The 17,086-nt window shown below is 41.4% G+C and overlaps 1 protein-coding gene across 4 annotated transcripts in view; it reads right to left on the bottom strand.

The window, feature by feature from the left end:
- Positions 1-17,086, bottom strand: part of PCYT1B (phosphate cytidylyltransferase 1B, choline) — a 159,314-nt gene that overhangs the window by 121,761 nt on the left and 20,467 nt on the right. The window contains exon 1 of one of the 4 annotated variants that reach the window (XM_077144970.1): positions 4,937-5,287. The exons of 1 other annotated variant lie outside the window; for it this stretch is intronic. In XM_077144970.1, coding sequence (XP_077001085.1) covers positions 4,937-5,050 — 114 coding nt within the window. In that variant the 5' untranslated portion in view covers positions 5,051-5,287. Of the gene's footprint in view, positions 1-1,815; positions 2,005-4,936; positions 5,288-17,086 lie in introns of those variants that run through there. 2 more of the 4 variants (XM_077144973.1, XM_077144972.1) reach the window with 2 other exon arrangements.

Genomic DNA, 17,086 nt, shown 5'->3' with positions numbered 1-17,086 from the left:
TCTATTAAATGGAAATGATCTTTAAGGGCAAGGACTGTGGGTTTGCTTCTTTTCTTTCTCTCCATAGCACCTGGTGCATTGCTATTATGGAAGTTGTTAAACACCTGGCTAACTATGGCTCCCGGTAGGGGTAGGTAGGGGACCGAGTTCCCTGTTACGTCTAAAGCCCTGCAACACTGAATATTTTTAATACCCCTCGCTGCCTGAATGAAGGTATATGCACCCTTTTGATTTCCATATGCTTTAACACCAAAATAAAGCAAAGAACATACTTATATTTTATATTTAATTTAGATTTACCTCTTCCATAAGGAGTTTAACATTAAACAAATGGGGAGGTGGGGATTAGTGAGAGCACAAACTTAAAACAATGGAAGAAACTAATCCATTGATTCCATGCTCAATACGTCTAACCATCATCAACCTGCAAGAAATGGATGTTGCATTTGGACCGAGTCCAGCAGGAAGATATCTAATAATAGCCTTGGACAGAATTTCCCAGTTGAACACAGTAAATGCCCAAGGAATCTCATGTCTGTTTATTTTCACCTACATAGCACATTAAGAGTGCCTCACTTTTAAAATGTATACTGCTTGTATGGGCGGGCCACGGTGGCTCAGCAGGCAAGAATGCTTGCCTGCCATGCAGAGGACCCGGGTTCGTTTCCCGGTGCCTGCCCATGTAAATAAAAATACAACAACAAAAAATAAATAAATAAAATGTATACTGCTTGTAATGGCTAAATAGATGGTGATACTAGTAAAGGAAGACGTTGATGCTTCTGGAAATGTGATCATCTTTTAGAGCACTAGTGGGTGAGCATCCTACCTCCCAGCTGACATAATGTACCTTCTGCAAGACAGCAGTCTCTTGGCACTGCTCCACTTTGAAGTAAAGCCCGAAACGAACTCCTGCTAACGTGGCATATCGAACCAGCCCTCTTTTCTTATTTTCAAGGCCATCTCAGTTGATCCATGACACATTCATCTTCACAGAAGTAGCTATTACTGAGTAGAATTACAACTTCCTTCTGACAGCAGAACATACACCTAGTATAGCTTAACCAAGGTCATTAACTAAGCCCTCAAGCAAACACCCTTCGGGATGGCTGAGGTTTATTAGAAAGAGTTTATGGAGGATTTGTTGGGATAGTCTGAGAATTTGGGGAGCTATGAAAACTTAGTCCTCACTTACCAGGAGTCCTCATCCCTCAAGAGTTAATACTCCAAGGAAGACTGTTACATCCTACCACCCAAGGCCACTCAGCTTCCGTTCTTGACTGTCAACCTTATGAGTCACCTTGCATCACATTTAAGCAGGGAAATAGTAAGGAACTGAAAATTAACTGAGGACCAAGAATCATAACCATGGAAAGAGTTCTCAGAAACATCTCAAACCCAAGCACCATGGAAAAGAGATAAGGGTGATAAGTCCACATTCCTAAGATACCAGCTCTATCATAAAATCTAGATCATTTTCTGTTATTTCTATTTTTAAAAATCTGCTTTATTTTGTTCTACTTACTCCCCACCTTTCTTATCTTTTTCTCCAACGAAAAATAAGTCAAGTGAAAATACTACATCTATAACTTTCAGAAAAATTTCCCCTTGAAACCTGATTCAATCATATCCACAATATCATTATCAACTTGCTCCTTACACGGATTTAAAATATAGATGGCTTTAAAGTCCTGTTTATTTAGGTATGCCAGTTTCCACACACACATACACCTTCACCACCTTGGAATTTTAAACTCTGTATTAGAGACCAGGGACATAGTGTTGACAAGATGGGTTTCTATTCAGCATCTATACCTGGTAAACTTTGACATGTTCTTCAGGCAGTGTATTGCCCTCTCCCTTCTGCCACCACTGCATCTGGTCACACACCTCTCAGACTGCTGTGCCCTTATCAAACTGTATTGAAACTGTTTATGCATCTGTCTCTTCCTTGGAAGGTCTAGACCAAAAAATGCTTGATGGCTCAGAGCTCAGCACATAGTAAGTTCTCAGTCAATGTGGGCTGAATTGTATCACATCATAATGGACAACCTTCACTGTAAATAATATAGGCAAACACATGTGGACACAGGTACAGAAACACTGAACACACCTGTCTCACGTGCTGTGCTAAAAGAGCATGTGACACAATTGCTGAGATTTAAATTAAAATCGTATTTATAGACAATAACATTCAGTGACATAGGTTCACATTAGGGGCCTTGAAACAAACCTTTGTGGTCCTTTCTATATCCAGAAATTTCCTTTTCCATATCTCTGGTAAAGTTAGAGTGAGCTTGGGGAGCCAATGTGTGCCTCAGCCAACACAATTAGAACCGCTTTGGTAATTGCTAAGATTCTTTTAAAGACAATGTTTCATTATTGAGTCCCATTTCCTCTAAACTCTCTGAATTCAAATTTGGTAACAACTGGGAGAAGGAGACTGGCCTCTGATAGAATATCTAAATGCGACGCTGCCTCCCTAAGCAAGCCCCTTTCAAATCCTTCATGCGCTTTTCAAAATTAGTTAAACAATTCAGCAGCCATACCCTGTTGATGTCAAGATCTTAATACAACTATAAAATCAACAAAGACCACTGAAAACCATACTAGAAATGCCAACTTAATATTTTCACTTGCATTCACTCTCTCTACATCAACAAACATTGTTGAGTAGTTAAGACGTGCTTTTGTTCTTAAAGAGAAATCATTAACAAAGGAAAGTTGGGCTCTGAAGTATAAATCCGAATTTAGAATACACCCTTACAGTGGCCTGGTCAAATAAAGTTTGCTGATAAGAGAAAAGGTACTGAAAAAAATAAGTAGTGGTTTATAAATTGGTTACAGCCCCTATTTAAACAGAATCAATTTTCAGTAGTCCATAATAATGATGGATGGCATGGGAAAGTTCTATCAAAATAGATCAAAGTAATCACTTCCACAGTTTAACTTCTGCACATCCCTACTGTCCCTGCACGGATGCGCACACACCTTAAACCATAACTGCCAAAAAGACAGGAAGGGAATTAATCTCACTTAAGAGCCAGTGTGCTGTAGGGGAAAGATCCATCCAGTTTTGGGGTGTCGAGCTCTGGGTTCAAATCCTAGCTCTGCACTTTTGTAGCCATGTGACCTTAAGGAATTCACTTGCCTGTCTGAACCTCAGTTTACTCATTTCTAAAATGAGCATGGAGGCGGGATGTAACCCTGACAGATTTGCATAGGTCTTGAGAGTTACCACCCAATGAGATATCACAAGTAAAAGTGAACAGCAACTTGCACTTGCTTCCTTTCCTTCATTTCCTCTCCCTATTTCTCAGGCAGAAACAACCAAGGAGCAAAACAGCTAAGACGTGAAAACTGAAGGGAAAGAAGTAGATGCAAGAGACAAATGATATACACTAGCTGGAGCTGGATACAGCTTCTCTCCGCTGCCCTTTACCTCCGTCATTAAAGTATGTGATGTAAACTTGGACATTGAATTTACTATAAAAGATGTTTTGGGTGATCTTTAAACAGACTTTCAGGGTTCAAATTTTCGCAGTGCTAAAAATTCTGAGATTCTTAGTGGCTCATAGGAATCCCTTAGTAACAAACTTATTGGGATGACTTGCATCCCATGAGAACATAGATATTATATTATGTATGTCCTTCAGCAAGTAGCTTAAATGCTGGGTAGTAAATATTAAACTACCCATAACAAAATATATTTTAAGAAAACATAGAGACATGAAGAACCAAAGCCCTTAGAGCTCTAATAGAACTTCTTTCGTTTCCTTGCTCTTTAGGAAGTTGTTCCAAGGCTGCCTTTGAACTCTTATTAAGCTTTTTAAGAAATGACATTCCCATAATGGGCTGGCCTTTGAATCTGTGAGCCCTCATTTTGGGGGGTGTCACAGAAAATACCCTATCACAAAATCCTAAACAAACCTCTTCCCAGGGTCAGACTCCACAGCCAATCAAAATATTGCACCTTATAAATTGGGCCAAGTTTGGGGAAATCGCTAGAGAGAGGACAGCTCTAACAGTGAATCTCATGGATTTGAGGGTTTAAAGAGAGGGCTCCCCAAGTTCCACAAGACTTTAGGCCCCAGAAAACCCACCACCCCTTTGGTATTTTTGGTTTTGACACAACCTGAGGTGGGTGAGAATCAACTTCCACATCTACTTAAGGGATTATGGCCAGTGGCAGGGAAACTGACCAAATTTGGGATGCCAGTTACTGAGATGAAAGGAAGCTCTTCCATCCCATGAGGATGGGTCCTCTGACTGCACTGCTCCACACTTTCATTATTAAATGCATGCAGCTTCTTGCTGAATAAATGTAGCTCCCCCAGGTTTCCACTACCTGAAGAGACACCCTCACAACCGACTCTGGAAAATTTTCCAATTCATTTAAAATGCACATTGTTTCCAAATACAGCACTGAGGGACTCTTTTATTTATTTACTTTTAAATTTTCAAATAAATGGGGAAGTTTTGCTTCCATTTCGTTTTCGTTCTCCCCAAACTGGCATTAGGCACACAAATCAGTTGAGGACAGAATCATTCCTAGGCTAGGATTTCAAACTTAACAAGGGACTCTCCCTGAGCTTTGCGAAGAGAATTCCATTTTTAAATTACACTGCAGGATTTTTATCTTCAGACAAGACTCCACCTCGAAGGAAAAAGGCCATTCCCTCCTCCCAAGACACAAAAACAAGGCACATCCCAAGCAGCCCGTTTCCTACCCAGCCAATACAATAATGCTTTGTAAGCTGAGAGCAGCGCCCGGTACAGAAGCTAAGTATAAACAGCTGAGACGGATTAGGCGGTAGCTCCATTTTCATTTACATGAAAATCCTCTAAGCATCGTTTTCCTCGCTGGCTGCGGGAGCATAAGGAACAATTTTGTGCCATAGCCACGCATACATTTGCATCCTTTGTCTTTACTTACCAGTCGAGGCTGTGGGCATGTGTGCTCTATTTCCTCCATGGTTTCTGAGGGAGGCTCATTGGAAAGGGATTTTGGGATACCTGTTTCTGACTCAGCATCAGTAAGTACTGGCATGGCCAGTAAATGCTCCCTCCAGCTCTACACTCTCTGTGAGCCTCCTCCCAGACAGAATGTTTTCTTTGTCACGTATTTTCCCCTCCCCTCCCCATCTCACTCCTTCTTCCCTTCTTTCTTTGATTTTGTCTTCCCTGGGGAAAGTAAAGGGGTCCCCTCCCCTTCCCCGCACCCCTTTCTCTACGGGAGAACCCCAGCGGCAAGGCCTCAGTTTATCACTATAACAACCAGTCGGCACTGGAGCGGCTGGTGCGGGATACAGTATCCTCATTTGCATGGAGCGCGCTGGTTGGCTACTGTCATCATAGTACCACTCCGCCGGGGAGCGGCCGGGTCCCATTGGCTGGCCGGCCGTGCCCAAGGGGTCTGAACTTGCTGCTTTTGTTTCTTCTGTTTAATTCACTTTCAAAGGTCTCCGTCCATCCTGGGCAAGGAACCCGGGCTGCACTACCCAGATAAGATAAAACCACTTCCTGAAGGGCCCGAGACGGGCTGGAGAAAGAACACAGCAGCCCTCCACTAATAAAGGACTATGACCCTGGCATGAGTGTATAATGTGCTATAGTCAGAGTATTTGCCAAATTAAGAGTTGCCCTGAAGACAAAAGTCACTTCTGAACCCAAACTCACTGTACCCACAGCTGCCAGCTGGCCTCGGAGGGTCTCTCAGGGCATTCACTGTGGGCTTCAGAGTTCACTCCTGGACTGCCACCTGAGCGCTGAGAGAGCCCCCTGAGGCCCGGCATAGCCCTAGAGCTTCCTCTGGGGATGCTTTAAGGAAGAACTTTAAAGCAGATGAAGTTTGTCTTTGACAACCTGCATCCCACCTTTGGCTGCCCTCCCTAATTGCTTCCTCCCTCAGGCATTCCCCCCCACACACCCCTCCCCAGCTCTTCCCAACTTCCTGAAGGAAGTCTTGCTCAAGTTTGCTCTTCAATACACTGCCTCCCATTTTACCAATCCTGAGACCCATTTCCTAAGCAGCCAGATCTCAGCCAAATCCTCCTGGCAATCCAAGAACTGTCTGAGAAGGGGCATTAAAGACTGATGTGCCTTAATGTCTAAATTGTCCAGGAATAGCCATATTTTCAGAGGGGCATTCTGAAGACTCAAAGAAAATAACTTACAAAGGAATTCATTTAGTGAAATGTCACACTGTCAATAACATCAATAGAAATCATGATAATTGCTAACATTTATTAAGTGCAGGCCCAGTGCTAAGTCCAGGGACCATACTTTGAGATCCAAAGGATGGGACCAAATTACCAATCCTGCCTCCCTCTCTAAACTGTGGGAGAACAAATTAGATATCATGTGAAAGCACTTTACAAGCTAGAATGTGCTATAGTAATGTAAGGGGATATTTTTATTATTTCTCAAATAAGAAAACAGACCTAGTCCTAAAAGAAGAAGAAAAAAAGGATTTCACAGTAGAGATTTTCACAGTTTGACTGTTATAGAGCCTGCCACTTTAAATTAGAATGACATCACTTGACAGCATTATTGCCTATTCAGAAAATTCCAGCAGGGTAAGAATTCCAGTGATGCTTGAGTCACCTGAAAAAGGGCTAGGTTTTCCCTGTCCCATTTGCCCTCCAGGAAGCACAAAACACCACAAGCTGCAGGTGTAGCTCTTCCAAGACCTTCAACCTTGAGCCGAGCCCTGCAGTACAAATGTTAAATAAGAGCCCCATGCCCAGCCACACTGGGTGATGTGGGGGTGAGATTGTTATTCGAATCCCAATGCTGTCTCTGCCTTAGAGCAGAGGTTCTCAAAGTGTGGTCCCTAGAAAAGCAGAAGCAGCATCCCTAAGAACTTGTTAGAAATTCTCACTTCCATTCCAGACCTACTGAATCAGAAACTCAGGGGTGGAGCCCAGGAATCCGTTTTGACAAATCCTCCAGGCATTGCTGAGATATGCTTAAGTTTGAGAAGCAGTGTCTTGGAGACACTTGTTCCTTTTGGAAAGCACGTCACCCCTTGCTTCAGCTTGCCAAAGCTGCCAGAATGAAATATACCAGAAATGGGCTGGCTTTTACAATAGGGATTTATTAGTTTACAAATTAACAGTTCTAAGGCCATGAAAATGTCCCAATTAAAGCATCAACAGGATGATACCATCTCTGAAGAAAGGCCGCTGGCATCTGGGGTTTCTCTGACAGATAGCAAGGCACATGGCTGGCGTCTGCTGGTCCTTTGCTCCTGAGTTTTGATGTTTTCAGCTCCTGTTCTCTCCAAGTGCTCTATGGGTGTTTCTCTGTGTATGTGTGCCTCTCTCTCTGTCCAAAACTCCTCTCATAGGGGACTCTAATAAAGGATTAAGACCCACCTTTAATTGGGTGAGTCACATTTCAACTGAAACAACCTAATCAAAAGGTCCAACACACAATGGGTCTGCACCCACAGGAATGGATTAAAAGAACATGGCATTTTCTGGGGTACATAAGAGCTCCAAACTACCACCCCCCAATTGCACAGTGTTCTGGGCCACTGAACTGACCACCAGGATCCTTGCTGATCATTTAATTCCCTCTCTAGAGAGGGAGGCACACTCATTCACCTGCTTATTTAGCAGAGTCCAGATATCTAGCCAGGTTTTTCGTGAACATCTCTTACCAAAGATCCTGGATATTCTCCCAGAGCCAGGCTGTTTTCCTTTTCTAACTCAAAGGAGGCAGATGCGCTCTCCCTCCCTTTCTCATCACCCCCACCCCCACCACTGAACCAAGATGCTATCTCTGCCTAAGATGAGTATCTTCATTGCATCACCCAAGGCGCAGCCTTAGCTGTCAGTACCACTCTGTGCGAAATCCAAGTCACACCTGACACATATTCAGCCCAAATCCTTGAACCTCACAATTCAGAGGTCTCTTTAATTGCCTTGAGAGTCAGCTCTCTAATTCCATTCTACTAATTCCATTCAGCCTAGTCTTGGCTTCTTCTTGCCTCTCTCTGTTTGAACCCCAGAATGTCCTGCAGTCCTGATGGCAGAAATAGACTTTTTTCAGCCACTACTCTGAGAGGAGTCTCTACCAGAGTCACTTGCTGTGGTGACTTGTGGCTGCTACTGCGACCTGATTCGGGAATTTTCCCTTAATTATACCTGAATGGCTTATTTTAACTTGGGACATTGTAATGCTATCAAGATGATTAACTAGGAATGATCAGTTCCACACAATGCACACACACACACACACACACACACACACACACACACACGGAATATACAAATATTCCACAACCCTCACGGTGTTATGGGTTGGGGGAGAATGACTAAAAAGGAATAGGAAGAGGGAGGTTTTTTTAGGGTGATAGAAGTGTTTTATATCCTAACCATGGTAATGGTTACGCAAATCTATACACATGTTAAAATTGTTTAAAACTCCACGAAGGATATTTGTCAGTATATGCTAGCAGCCTTTAAAATGTTCATGCCTTACGACCCAATGGTTCCACTTGGGAATTTATCCCCTGAGAAATAATCAGAGAGGCACACCAAGATTCATGTACACAGATGCTTAATGAAGAATTATTTTTAAAAGACAAAAAAGAATTTACAGCAATAGGAGCACTGAGTCATGTTTCTGAGGAAATTCTAATGTTATAGGAACGTGTTAACATTATGATGTCAGGTGAGAAAAGCAGGCTACACAATATGATTAAAAAATAATCCCAGTTATGTAATATGTACATGCATAGAAAAAAGCACTGGAAGGAAATATACCAAAATGGTAACAGCAAAATTGTTAAACTGCGGGATTATGGGAGATTTTTGTCTTCTTTTTTATATTTTTGTATCTCCAACAAGTATACACAAATAAGCACATATAACTTGTATAATCAGAAAAAATAATAATAAACGTTACTCCCCTGCACCACTCCACCCTCAAAGACGTCAAGGGTTGGGTCCAGGGGTGGGATGGGGCAGGCAGGCTATGGTTAGCAAGAGAACAAATAGAAAGCTGCACGGAGCTCAGGGAGAGGAATCAAGAAAGCTGAAACTGAGGAACAAAGCTGGGGGAAAGAGGTCTCCCCAGTAAGGGGAGGCAGAAGAAATGTATTAGGGGGAGACTGTTCAGAAACTTCCCAGGAACATTTCGGGACAGGGCTCCGGAGCCTTGTAACCTCTGCAAGTCAGGCACACCTTCTGCAAGAGCTCATTAGGTCAGTGCTGCTCCTAAAACCATCATTATTTCTAGGCCGCATTGAGCACTTCTTATATTCTTAGCACTAGGCTAGGTGCTTATAGACTACCTATTATCCCTATCACTTCTGATCAAATAGATACAGTTGTTCCATTTTGCAGGTGAGGAAAGCAAGCCATGGAGGAGTTTGCTTTCGTTTGGAAGAGACCTGCAAATGACATGTAGTCATCGCTCTTCCTACAAGCGGTCTTTACATCAATAATACCAAATTGTTGCAAATGCCATTGCCAAAGTTCTGCTGGGAAGAACTAAAATAATCTATACATAGCAGATTCTGTCAGAACCCCGCCCATATCCCCTTAGGCCCTACCATTGTGGTTAACACCTGGCCCACTGCCAAGGGTCGCTGCCTGCAGCTCCCTGCCTAAGGGCTTTCTAGAGCCATTGGAAACCCCTTCCCACCACCACCACCACCACCACCAATGAGGTGGGTCTGAAGTGCCAGAGAATTCACAGCCCACACCTCCCAAGAGCTCTCAACCAATGACTGACAGGAGCTGGTGCAAAAATACCCCAGTTCCTGTGGCCCTCACCCTCCCAGAGTTCCCCCAGTGGGATTAAGTTCCAACTGCCCACAGTGGTAGCTTGTCTGACAGTGCGCCCTGTTGTGTTTGCTTTCCTTTCCTTGACTCACTTGCCAACCCCCTATGGGTGTTTCTTGGAATCACCTCCTAACCAAACTACTTGCATTTGAATCCTAGTCTCAGAGTCTGCTTCTTAGGAATCTCAAATTAAGACACCATTTGAGGGCCCCACAATAAAGTTCTGATATGATCTGTTTCTTATGGCAAACTACCTTCCATATCCTCATCATATGTGGATAAAAATGAGTCATAAGATCATATATAAATATCTTTTAGCCCATTTTTTAAGTAGGCAGTAATTTTAAGCTTTCTCTTCTTTAAAAATACCTTCCCCTTCTCTTCTATTTTTATATCTTTAATCTAGTCATGCTGTTAGACATTACATATCCATTGTATAAAAATGTTAGGACAACCCTACAATTTTTTTAAATTATTTAACTAGAATTTGTATGCCCTATGTATTATACTGTTCTTAATATTTATCAAGAAAGGCACATGTAAAGCCTCCGTCATTCCAAACCCTTCACCACCACTCTGGACTGTATTATTTTCTTCCATGTTTCCCTTCCCTTTTTTATTCATATTTTCTCACTGCCTCAGATTTACTGAACAGGAAATACATTACACAGAAGGAAAGGAAATGGAGAAAACAGAATAAAGTTGTCAGAATTTATGACTTCCCGAAAACCATTATTACCACCTATGGAATTTCATCGCTTTTATTGCTCTATCTGGAGCCACTTTCCCAGTTGTCCACATGTGGCCAAAGGCTGACTAGTCCAGAAAAAAACTTCACCATATTAAGTAATAACAGCATGCATAAATCCTTTCGCCCACTCCAGGAAAATAATGGCATTATAAATATTTTGCATTGTTAAGTATTTCATCATTCAGTACTTCTACACATTGAATTATGTCATAGCAGTTTTAATGCAGTACTGACAATTTTCAAATAAGGAAACAGGATTCAGAGAGATTAAAAGGCTTGACCAACGTCACACAGTAAGTGGTAGAAGCATCACTTGAACCCAGGTCTCCTCAATCAAAGCACAACACTTTCCCACCAAACTACACTGCCTCACTCTTTGATATAGTTAGACTTCCTTTATTAACAAGGTGGCTGAGCTAACTCATGCATAACTTATCATCCAGTATAACCCCATTCACCCCTTTTGTACTGAATTCATGTTACATGAAGCATTCTTCACTTGCATTCATTCAATTCATTTCATACCTGTGCAATCATAGACTTGGACTCATTGTTGGCATTTGAATTTACTTTTGACAAAAAAATTAGCATACATGCATTCCTAGACTCACCGGTAGGTCAATAGTGGAAAAAAAATAATGATCAGATATAGAAAGTCTTAGAGTTTAAAACTTTTTTTTGAAGAAAAAAAAAGATAGAATAAAAGCACTTTATTTTATTCTTAAGATGGATTTCCCCCCTGCCCAACTTTTGTAATAACTAAAAAAGAATTCACTCATTCATTTAACCAAACTGTATTGATTCTAAGCACAGTTGGTTTTAAGGTTATGGGAAGTAACCAGACAGGCCAGATATGACAAACCTACTGCATTAATGAAAATACTGCTAGTGAAATGTCATCTTATATCTTATCTTTTAAAAGAAATAAATATTTGACCTAAGTCAGAGAGATGGACAATAGGGGAGCTCCAATTCTTAGCACTTGCTTTAGTTTGTTAATGCTGCCAGAAATGCAATATACCAGTATGGGTTGGCTTTTATAAAAGGAATTGAGTAAGTTACAAGTTTACAGTTCTAAGGTCATAAAAATGCCCAAACTAAGGCATCCAGGAAAAGGTACCTTGACTCAAACAATCTGGAAAGGCTCATGGCTTGCATCTCCTGATCCTTTGGCTCCTGGTTTCAAACAGCTTCTCCGGAAGTGTTTTCTTTCTGCATCTCCAAATGTTTGTGTCAGCTCTGAAGCTTTATCTAAAATGGTTCCCTCTTAAAGGACTCTAATAAAGGACCCACCTTGAATGGGTGGAGACATATCTCCATGGAAACCACCTAATCAAAAGTTTCCACCCACAATCTCTATGGAAACAATAAAAAAGATCCCACCCAACAATACTGAATTAGGATTAAAGAACATGGCTTCTCTGGAGTGCACAACAGTTTCAAACTAGCACAGCACTCAAGAACACCATACTTTAATGGTTGTACCTGAGTTTGAGAAGGTCCTAAAAGAGATATATTTTTTATTAAAATGAGACACATTTATCTAAATGTTGGCGATCAAATCAGTTGTAAATGTATCATATTTTGTTTTGCTGCAGCAAAACAGATATGATGGCAGCTTTTTGCATAAATTAAAGTTGCCCTTAGCTGGAATAAATCATTCTTATTGACATTAGCAGCTGTGTAGTCAGTAAAGGATTATTGTTGCTATTTCTTGGTGGTATTTATAAACACTTTTATTTTCTAAGTGCTTTACAATCACTTATTGTCTAATTAATATCTAATCATCTGTTTACAAGTAATAATCACACATGTAGTGCAGTTTAATCAAAACTCCAAATGCAGCCGCCATCACACTCAAGAATGCTGTGTGAATTTTGGTCCCTCTTTGATGGGGTCTGGGTCCAGGCTCGTGACTGAAATCAACAATACAACAAGAAAACATATGAATAAAGGTTCCTCACTTGGATATGAGCATAATTTGGATCCACAACTTTTGTGTGCCAAGCATATTATCTGAATGTCAGTGAATAAGCATAAGAATATAGGTAATTTTAAACTTAATGGCTCAATTTCATGCACGTATGCCATTTTAATTTATTTAATCCACAAAATTGGATGATCATTTATGATAAAAGGACAAGGCCAGGCACCGACTTCACATTGGAACTGTTAGTCACAATCACAGTTTTAGTGATTTTAATGAAAAAGATCAAATGTAGCAAAAGTGGCTGAGGGACTTTAGAGGTTAATAGTCTAACCAAGTTCAAGATAGACCAAGTGTCCCCCAGTACAAACATCTGCCAGTCTTAATTATCCTTCCTAAGTGGATGTACTACCTCCCACCTGTCTCCCACCTGTCTCCCCAAATGTTATTCTATAAGCAATCATAGGAACCATGAAAGGTTTTTTAAGCAGGCAAATGAGATGCACATTTTCCAGGTTTTCTTCTTTAGGATAAATGATCCTACAGGTTGAATTGCTGAGTCACAGTACTTGCATTTTTAAGGCTTTTGATACATGTTTTTTGGATACTTACCAAATTGTCCTCCAGAATGGCTGAACAAATTTACACTTTCTCAGACACTCCTAAAGTGTTGTCTATCTTTGCTACTGATCTATCATAACCAGCTTTCTTCCTGCTTGCTTTCCCACCAGGCACAGTTTACCAGTACTGCAACAACTGCTGCAGGGGCCTCAGGATTTTACTTGGGGCCTTCTGAATGTGATACCAATGGGCTTTAGTGGGAAGCGAGTAATTAAGACCATCTGATGCTGGAGCTGGATAAATTCATTCACAAGTAAACTATTATAATTCTTGGACTTCACCCTAATAGATTTTGAATGACATGGTCTCCAAAGTTTCTCTTCATCTTGTAAAACCTTCACTCAGAATCTTTGAGTGCTCAAGAGGGTTTTGGCTTAATCTGTATTAGTGCACTATTCCTGCTACAATAAATTACTACAAACATAGTGTCCTAAAACAACACAAATTTATTATCATGCAGTTCTGGAGGTCAGAAGTCTGAAATGGATCTCACCAGGCTAAAATCAACGTATTGGCAGGGTTGCATTCCTCCTGAAGGCTCAGAGGGAGAATCTATTTTTGCCTTTTCCAGCTTTCAGAGATTGCCTGCATTACTTGGCTCATGGCCTTCTTCCATCTTTAAAGCCAGCAATTGTATGACTCCAATCTCCATTTCAGTCATCACATCTTCTCTAACTCTTTACATCCCTCTTTCATTTAAAAGGACCCTTGTGATTACATTCGACCCACCTGGATAATTCAGTATAATCTCTAATTTCTCCCATCTCAAAATCTTTAACCTAATCACACCTGTAAAATTCCTTTGCCATGTAAATTATAATATTCACAGATTCCAGGGATTAGGACATAGACAATTTTGGAGGAACATTATTCTGCCTATCATACCTTCCTTAGCATGAGCTGGACCTGGTATCTCATCTCCAGATATTCTGGCCAATGCATTGACTGTAAAATTAATACTTAATAATTTATGAAACCCTACTAGGCAGGCATCATGCCCAGTTTACAGATAAGAAAGGTTAAGTAATTTACCCAAGGTCACAGAACTGATGGCAGAGCCAAGTTTCAAACTTGGGTCTCTCGGACTTCAAAGCCCCTGCTCATTGCATGCTACCTCGGCATTTCAACATTTCCCACGCTCTGCTTGTTTTACAATCTTTGGATAGCCTTCATGTTGAAAGCTTTTCATTTACTTTATTTGACATTTAATAATACAACAACCTGGCTAGATAAAGCCTTTTATCGAGCCCCTATAAATCTCATATTTGACTCATTCAGTAGAGAGCAGTGGAAGATGTCATCACAAAATGCATGTTCAAGATAATGTCTCCACATCCTCTAATAAATCCTCCAAACCGTAGCACTGAATGGGTTCTTCCTCTGTAATACAAGCAAAAGTGGGGGCACCAGGCTCTCTTCTCCATAAGTGAAATGTAAATCTCTGAAAAATCATGGGCATTACTCGTGAGAAGTGATCTTTCCAGAAGCCCACAAGTATGTCAAATACCTCATTCTTGAAAAAAGAGAGCCTAACACACTTTAAGGGACTAAGTTCACATCTTAATAAAGTTTATCACCATCTCTGCTTCATATCGTAAGGTTCTCAGCCTTGGTTGTACGAGTCACCTGAGAAGCTTTCAACACTGATGCTTGTTTCCACTCACCCCCACCCCAAGATTCTGGTTTAATTGACTTGGGGGTGTGGCAACAGAATTTTTTCAAGTTCAGACTCAAACTCCCTTCCTGCCCCCCCCTCAAAAAGCTCAGAGCCACTGTAGTGAAGCAGAAATGATGAAAGACTTTAAGACAATGGATTTTTACTCCAAAACTATTAAGCTGTCCGTTTTTCAAGAATCTCTATTTTGTTTGCACTTGAAGAGAGAAACCTAATCAATGAATGTGTCCCAAGAAGCTGGCTAGGTAAAAAATCTTCAAAATATCCAGAAGAAATCATTTTACATTTTTTTTTACATGGGTAGGCCCCAGGAATTGAACTTGGGTCTACCAGCATGGCAGGCGAGAACTTTGTCACTGCGCCACCATTGCCCACCCATGAAATCATCTATACCTAGTCTACTTAGTGCCAGGTGAGAGACTATGTCAAATGGCTTGTTAATAGTACATGTGAGTAACCTCACCCCAGCATTTGACCACAGGAACTCAAAAGAAGCAAAACCTTTAGCATTGAACCATGTCAGTCCCTAGAACTCATTGCTCAAAACATAGGCCGCATACCTGTCGCATACCTACCACATACCTAGCCTATACCATTGCTCAAAACATTTTTGGAATAATCCTCTTGAAATTTTCATCACGGCAACTTTACAACTCCACTCATGAAAATCAGTTATTTTATTATCTCTGTTGGATCCAAAGAGGTTTTACCATTCATCTTTCGAACTTGATTTGATTTTTGGTTGTTTCAAGCTATAAAAAATAACCCTTGTAAGATGATTGTGCTCTCTGATGATATCCAATAAGAACAGAGGGGTTGAGGCTAGAGATACTTCTAAACATCCTACGTTGCCCAGGACAGTCCTCCCCTGTAACAAAATAACTCTGCCCTGGCACCCTGATAACCTTGAACGTGTCCACATAGGTCATGCAGGCTATGACTTAAGGCGTGGACCACAGCTCATCTAAGTCTCGGCAGAAAGCCTTGTGATCCTCCTGGAACGTGAGAAGATGAGAAGTCTGTGAAGAACTGTTCCAATGATGTCTCATTCTCGCCTCCCTATCTCCCCTGAGAGGCTGTAATGTGGTGGTTTCTCATGGCCTCCCGGGTTCTGTTGATATATGGGGCTTTCAGAGTAGAGCTGAGGAATAGAAAGCCTATCAGTTGCAATCTACAATGGGCCCCTTGGCAATGGGAGTTCCAGTGTTCCCCTTTTTTGGTGTGTGGGACGGGGACCACTGGAAGGTGGCACCCTTTCTTTCGCAGCCTCTGTAAGTAATAAACTGAATCTCAAAGTATTTTTACCAGTCTAATGAGGAACACCTTGGCTTTTACGTTGTCTTGTCTTGTGTGTGACACGCAAGAGAAAGGACAATCCAGCCCAAGATGTCAATAGCGCCAAGGTCAAGCAGCTCTAGACGGAAGATTGGTGATGAGTTGGTCATTGTTACAGCTGGGTGAGGGGAACATGAACAGCACAAATGGGAATATACTGTTTTGTCTAATTTTGTATATGTCTGAAACTCTCCTTAATAAAAGTTGCATATGTTTCTTAAAAAGATGAAAACTGATTACCTTACTTTATTAGCTGTTTGGCACTGTAAATATATACATGGAGGCAATATGCAGAAACACACAAACTTTGCCCTCGAACTTGTGGCTCCACTACTGAATTTCAAACTGTATGTTCTTGAGCAAATTACTTAACCTCTTTAATGCTCAATTTCCTCAACAATAAAATAAGGTTAATAATGCCCCTGAGGGTTTTGTGGAGATTTAATATAAGTAAAGTGTTTGGCTGAGTGCCTTAAATAGATACCTTTGTTCTTTTTGTGTGCTGCTTTTCAATACAGAAATGCAAAGGGTCCTTCCTGTTATCTGGACACATAATTTTCATCTGGCCAATTTCTTTTCAAACAATTTCCTAGAAAATGTGAATGGCCCTGGTAGGAAATGTTTGTTTCTAAGGGTTTTAAACAGCAAACCCTGGAGGGCGCCAGGGGTGGGGGTGGGGGCGGTGGAGAGGATGGAGAATGGTGTGAGAAGAAATGTAAGTGCTTAATGCAGTGATTCTCAACTGAGGGTGATTTTGCCCCACAGGGGACACTTGGCAATGTCTGGAGGCATGTTTGGCTGCCAGCCCTTGCTGGAGACTGGGGGTGGGGGTGGGGTGGGGTGGGGGCGTTGGGCAGGGGAGGGGCTAAGGTACTACTGTGGGTAGAGACCAGGGGTGCTGATAAACAACATTCAATGCACAGGACAGCCCCCCACAACAAAGAATTATTTGGCCCAAAATATCAATAGTACCAAGGTTG

This window comes from Tamandua tetradactyla, chromosome X (assembly GCF_023851605.1).
Source record: "Tamandua tetradactyla isolate mTamTet1 chromosome X, mTamTet1.pri, whole genome shotgun sequence".
In the NCBI taxonomy this organism is placed as follows: Eukaryota; Metazoa; Chordata; class Mammalia; order Pilosa; family Myrmecophagidae; genus Tamandua; species Tamandua tetradactyla.
The sequence above is the reverse complement of the archived record's forward strand: the minus strand, read 5'-3'. Positions and strand labels throughout refer to the sequence as shown.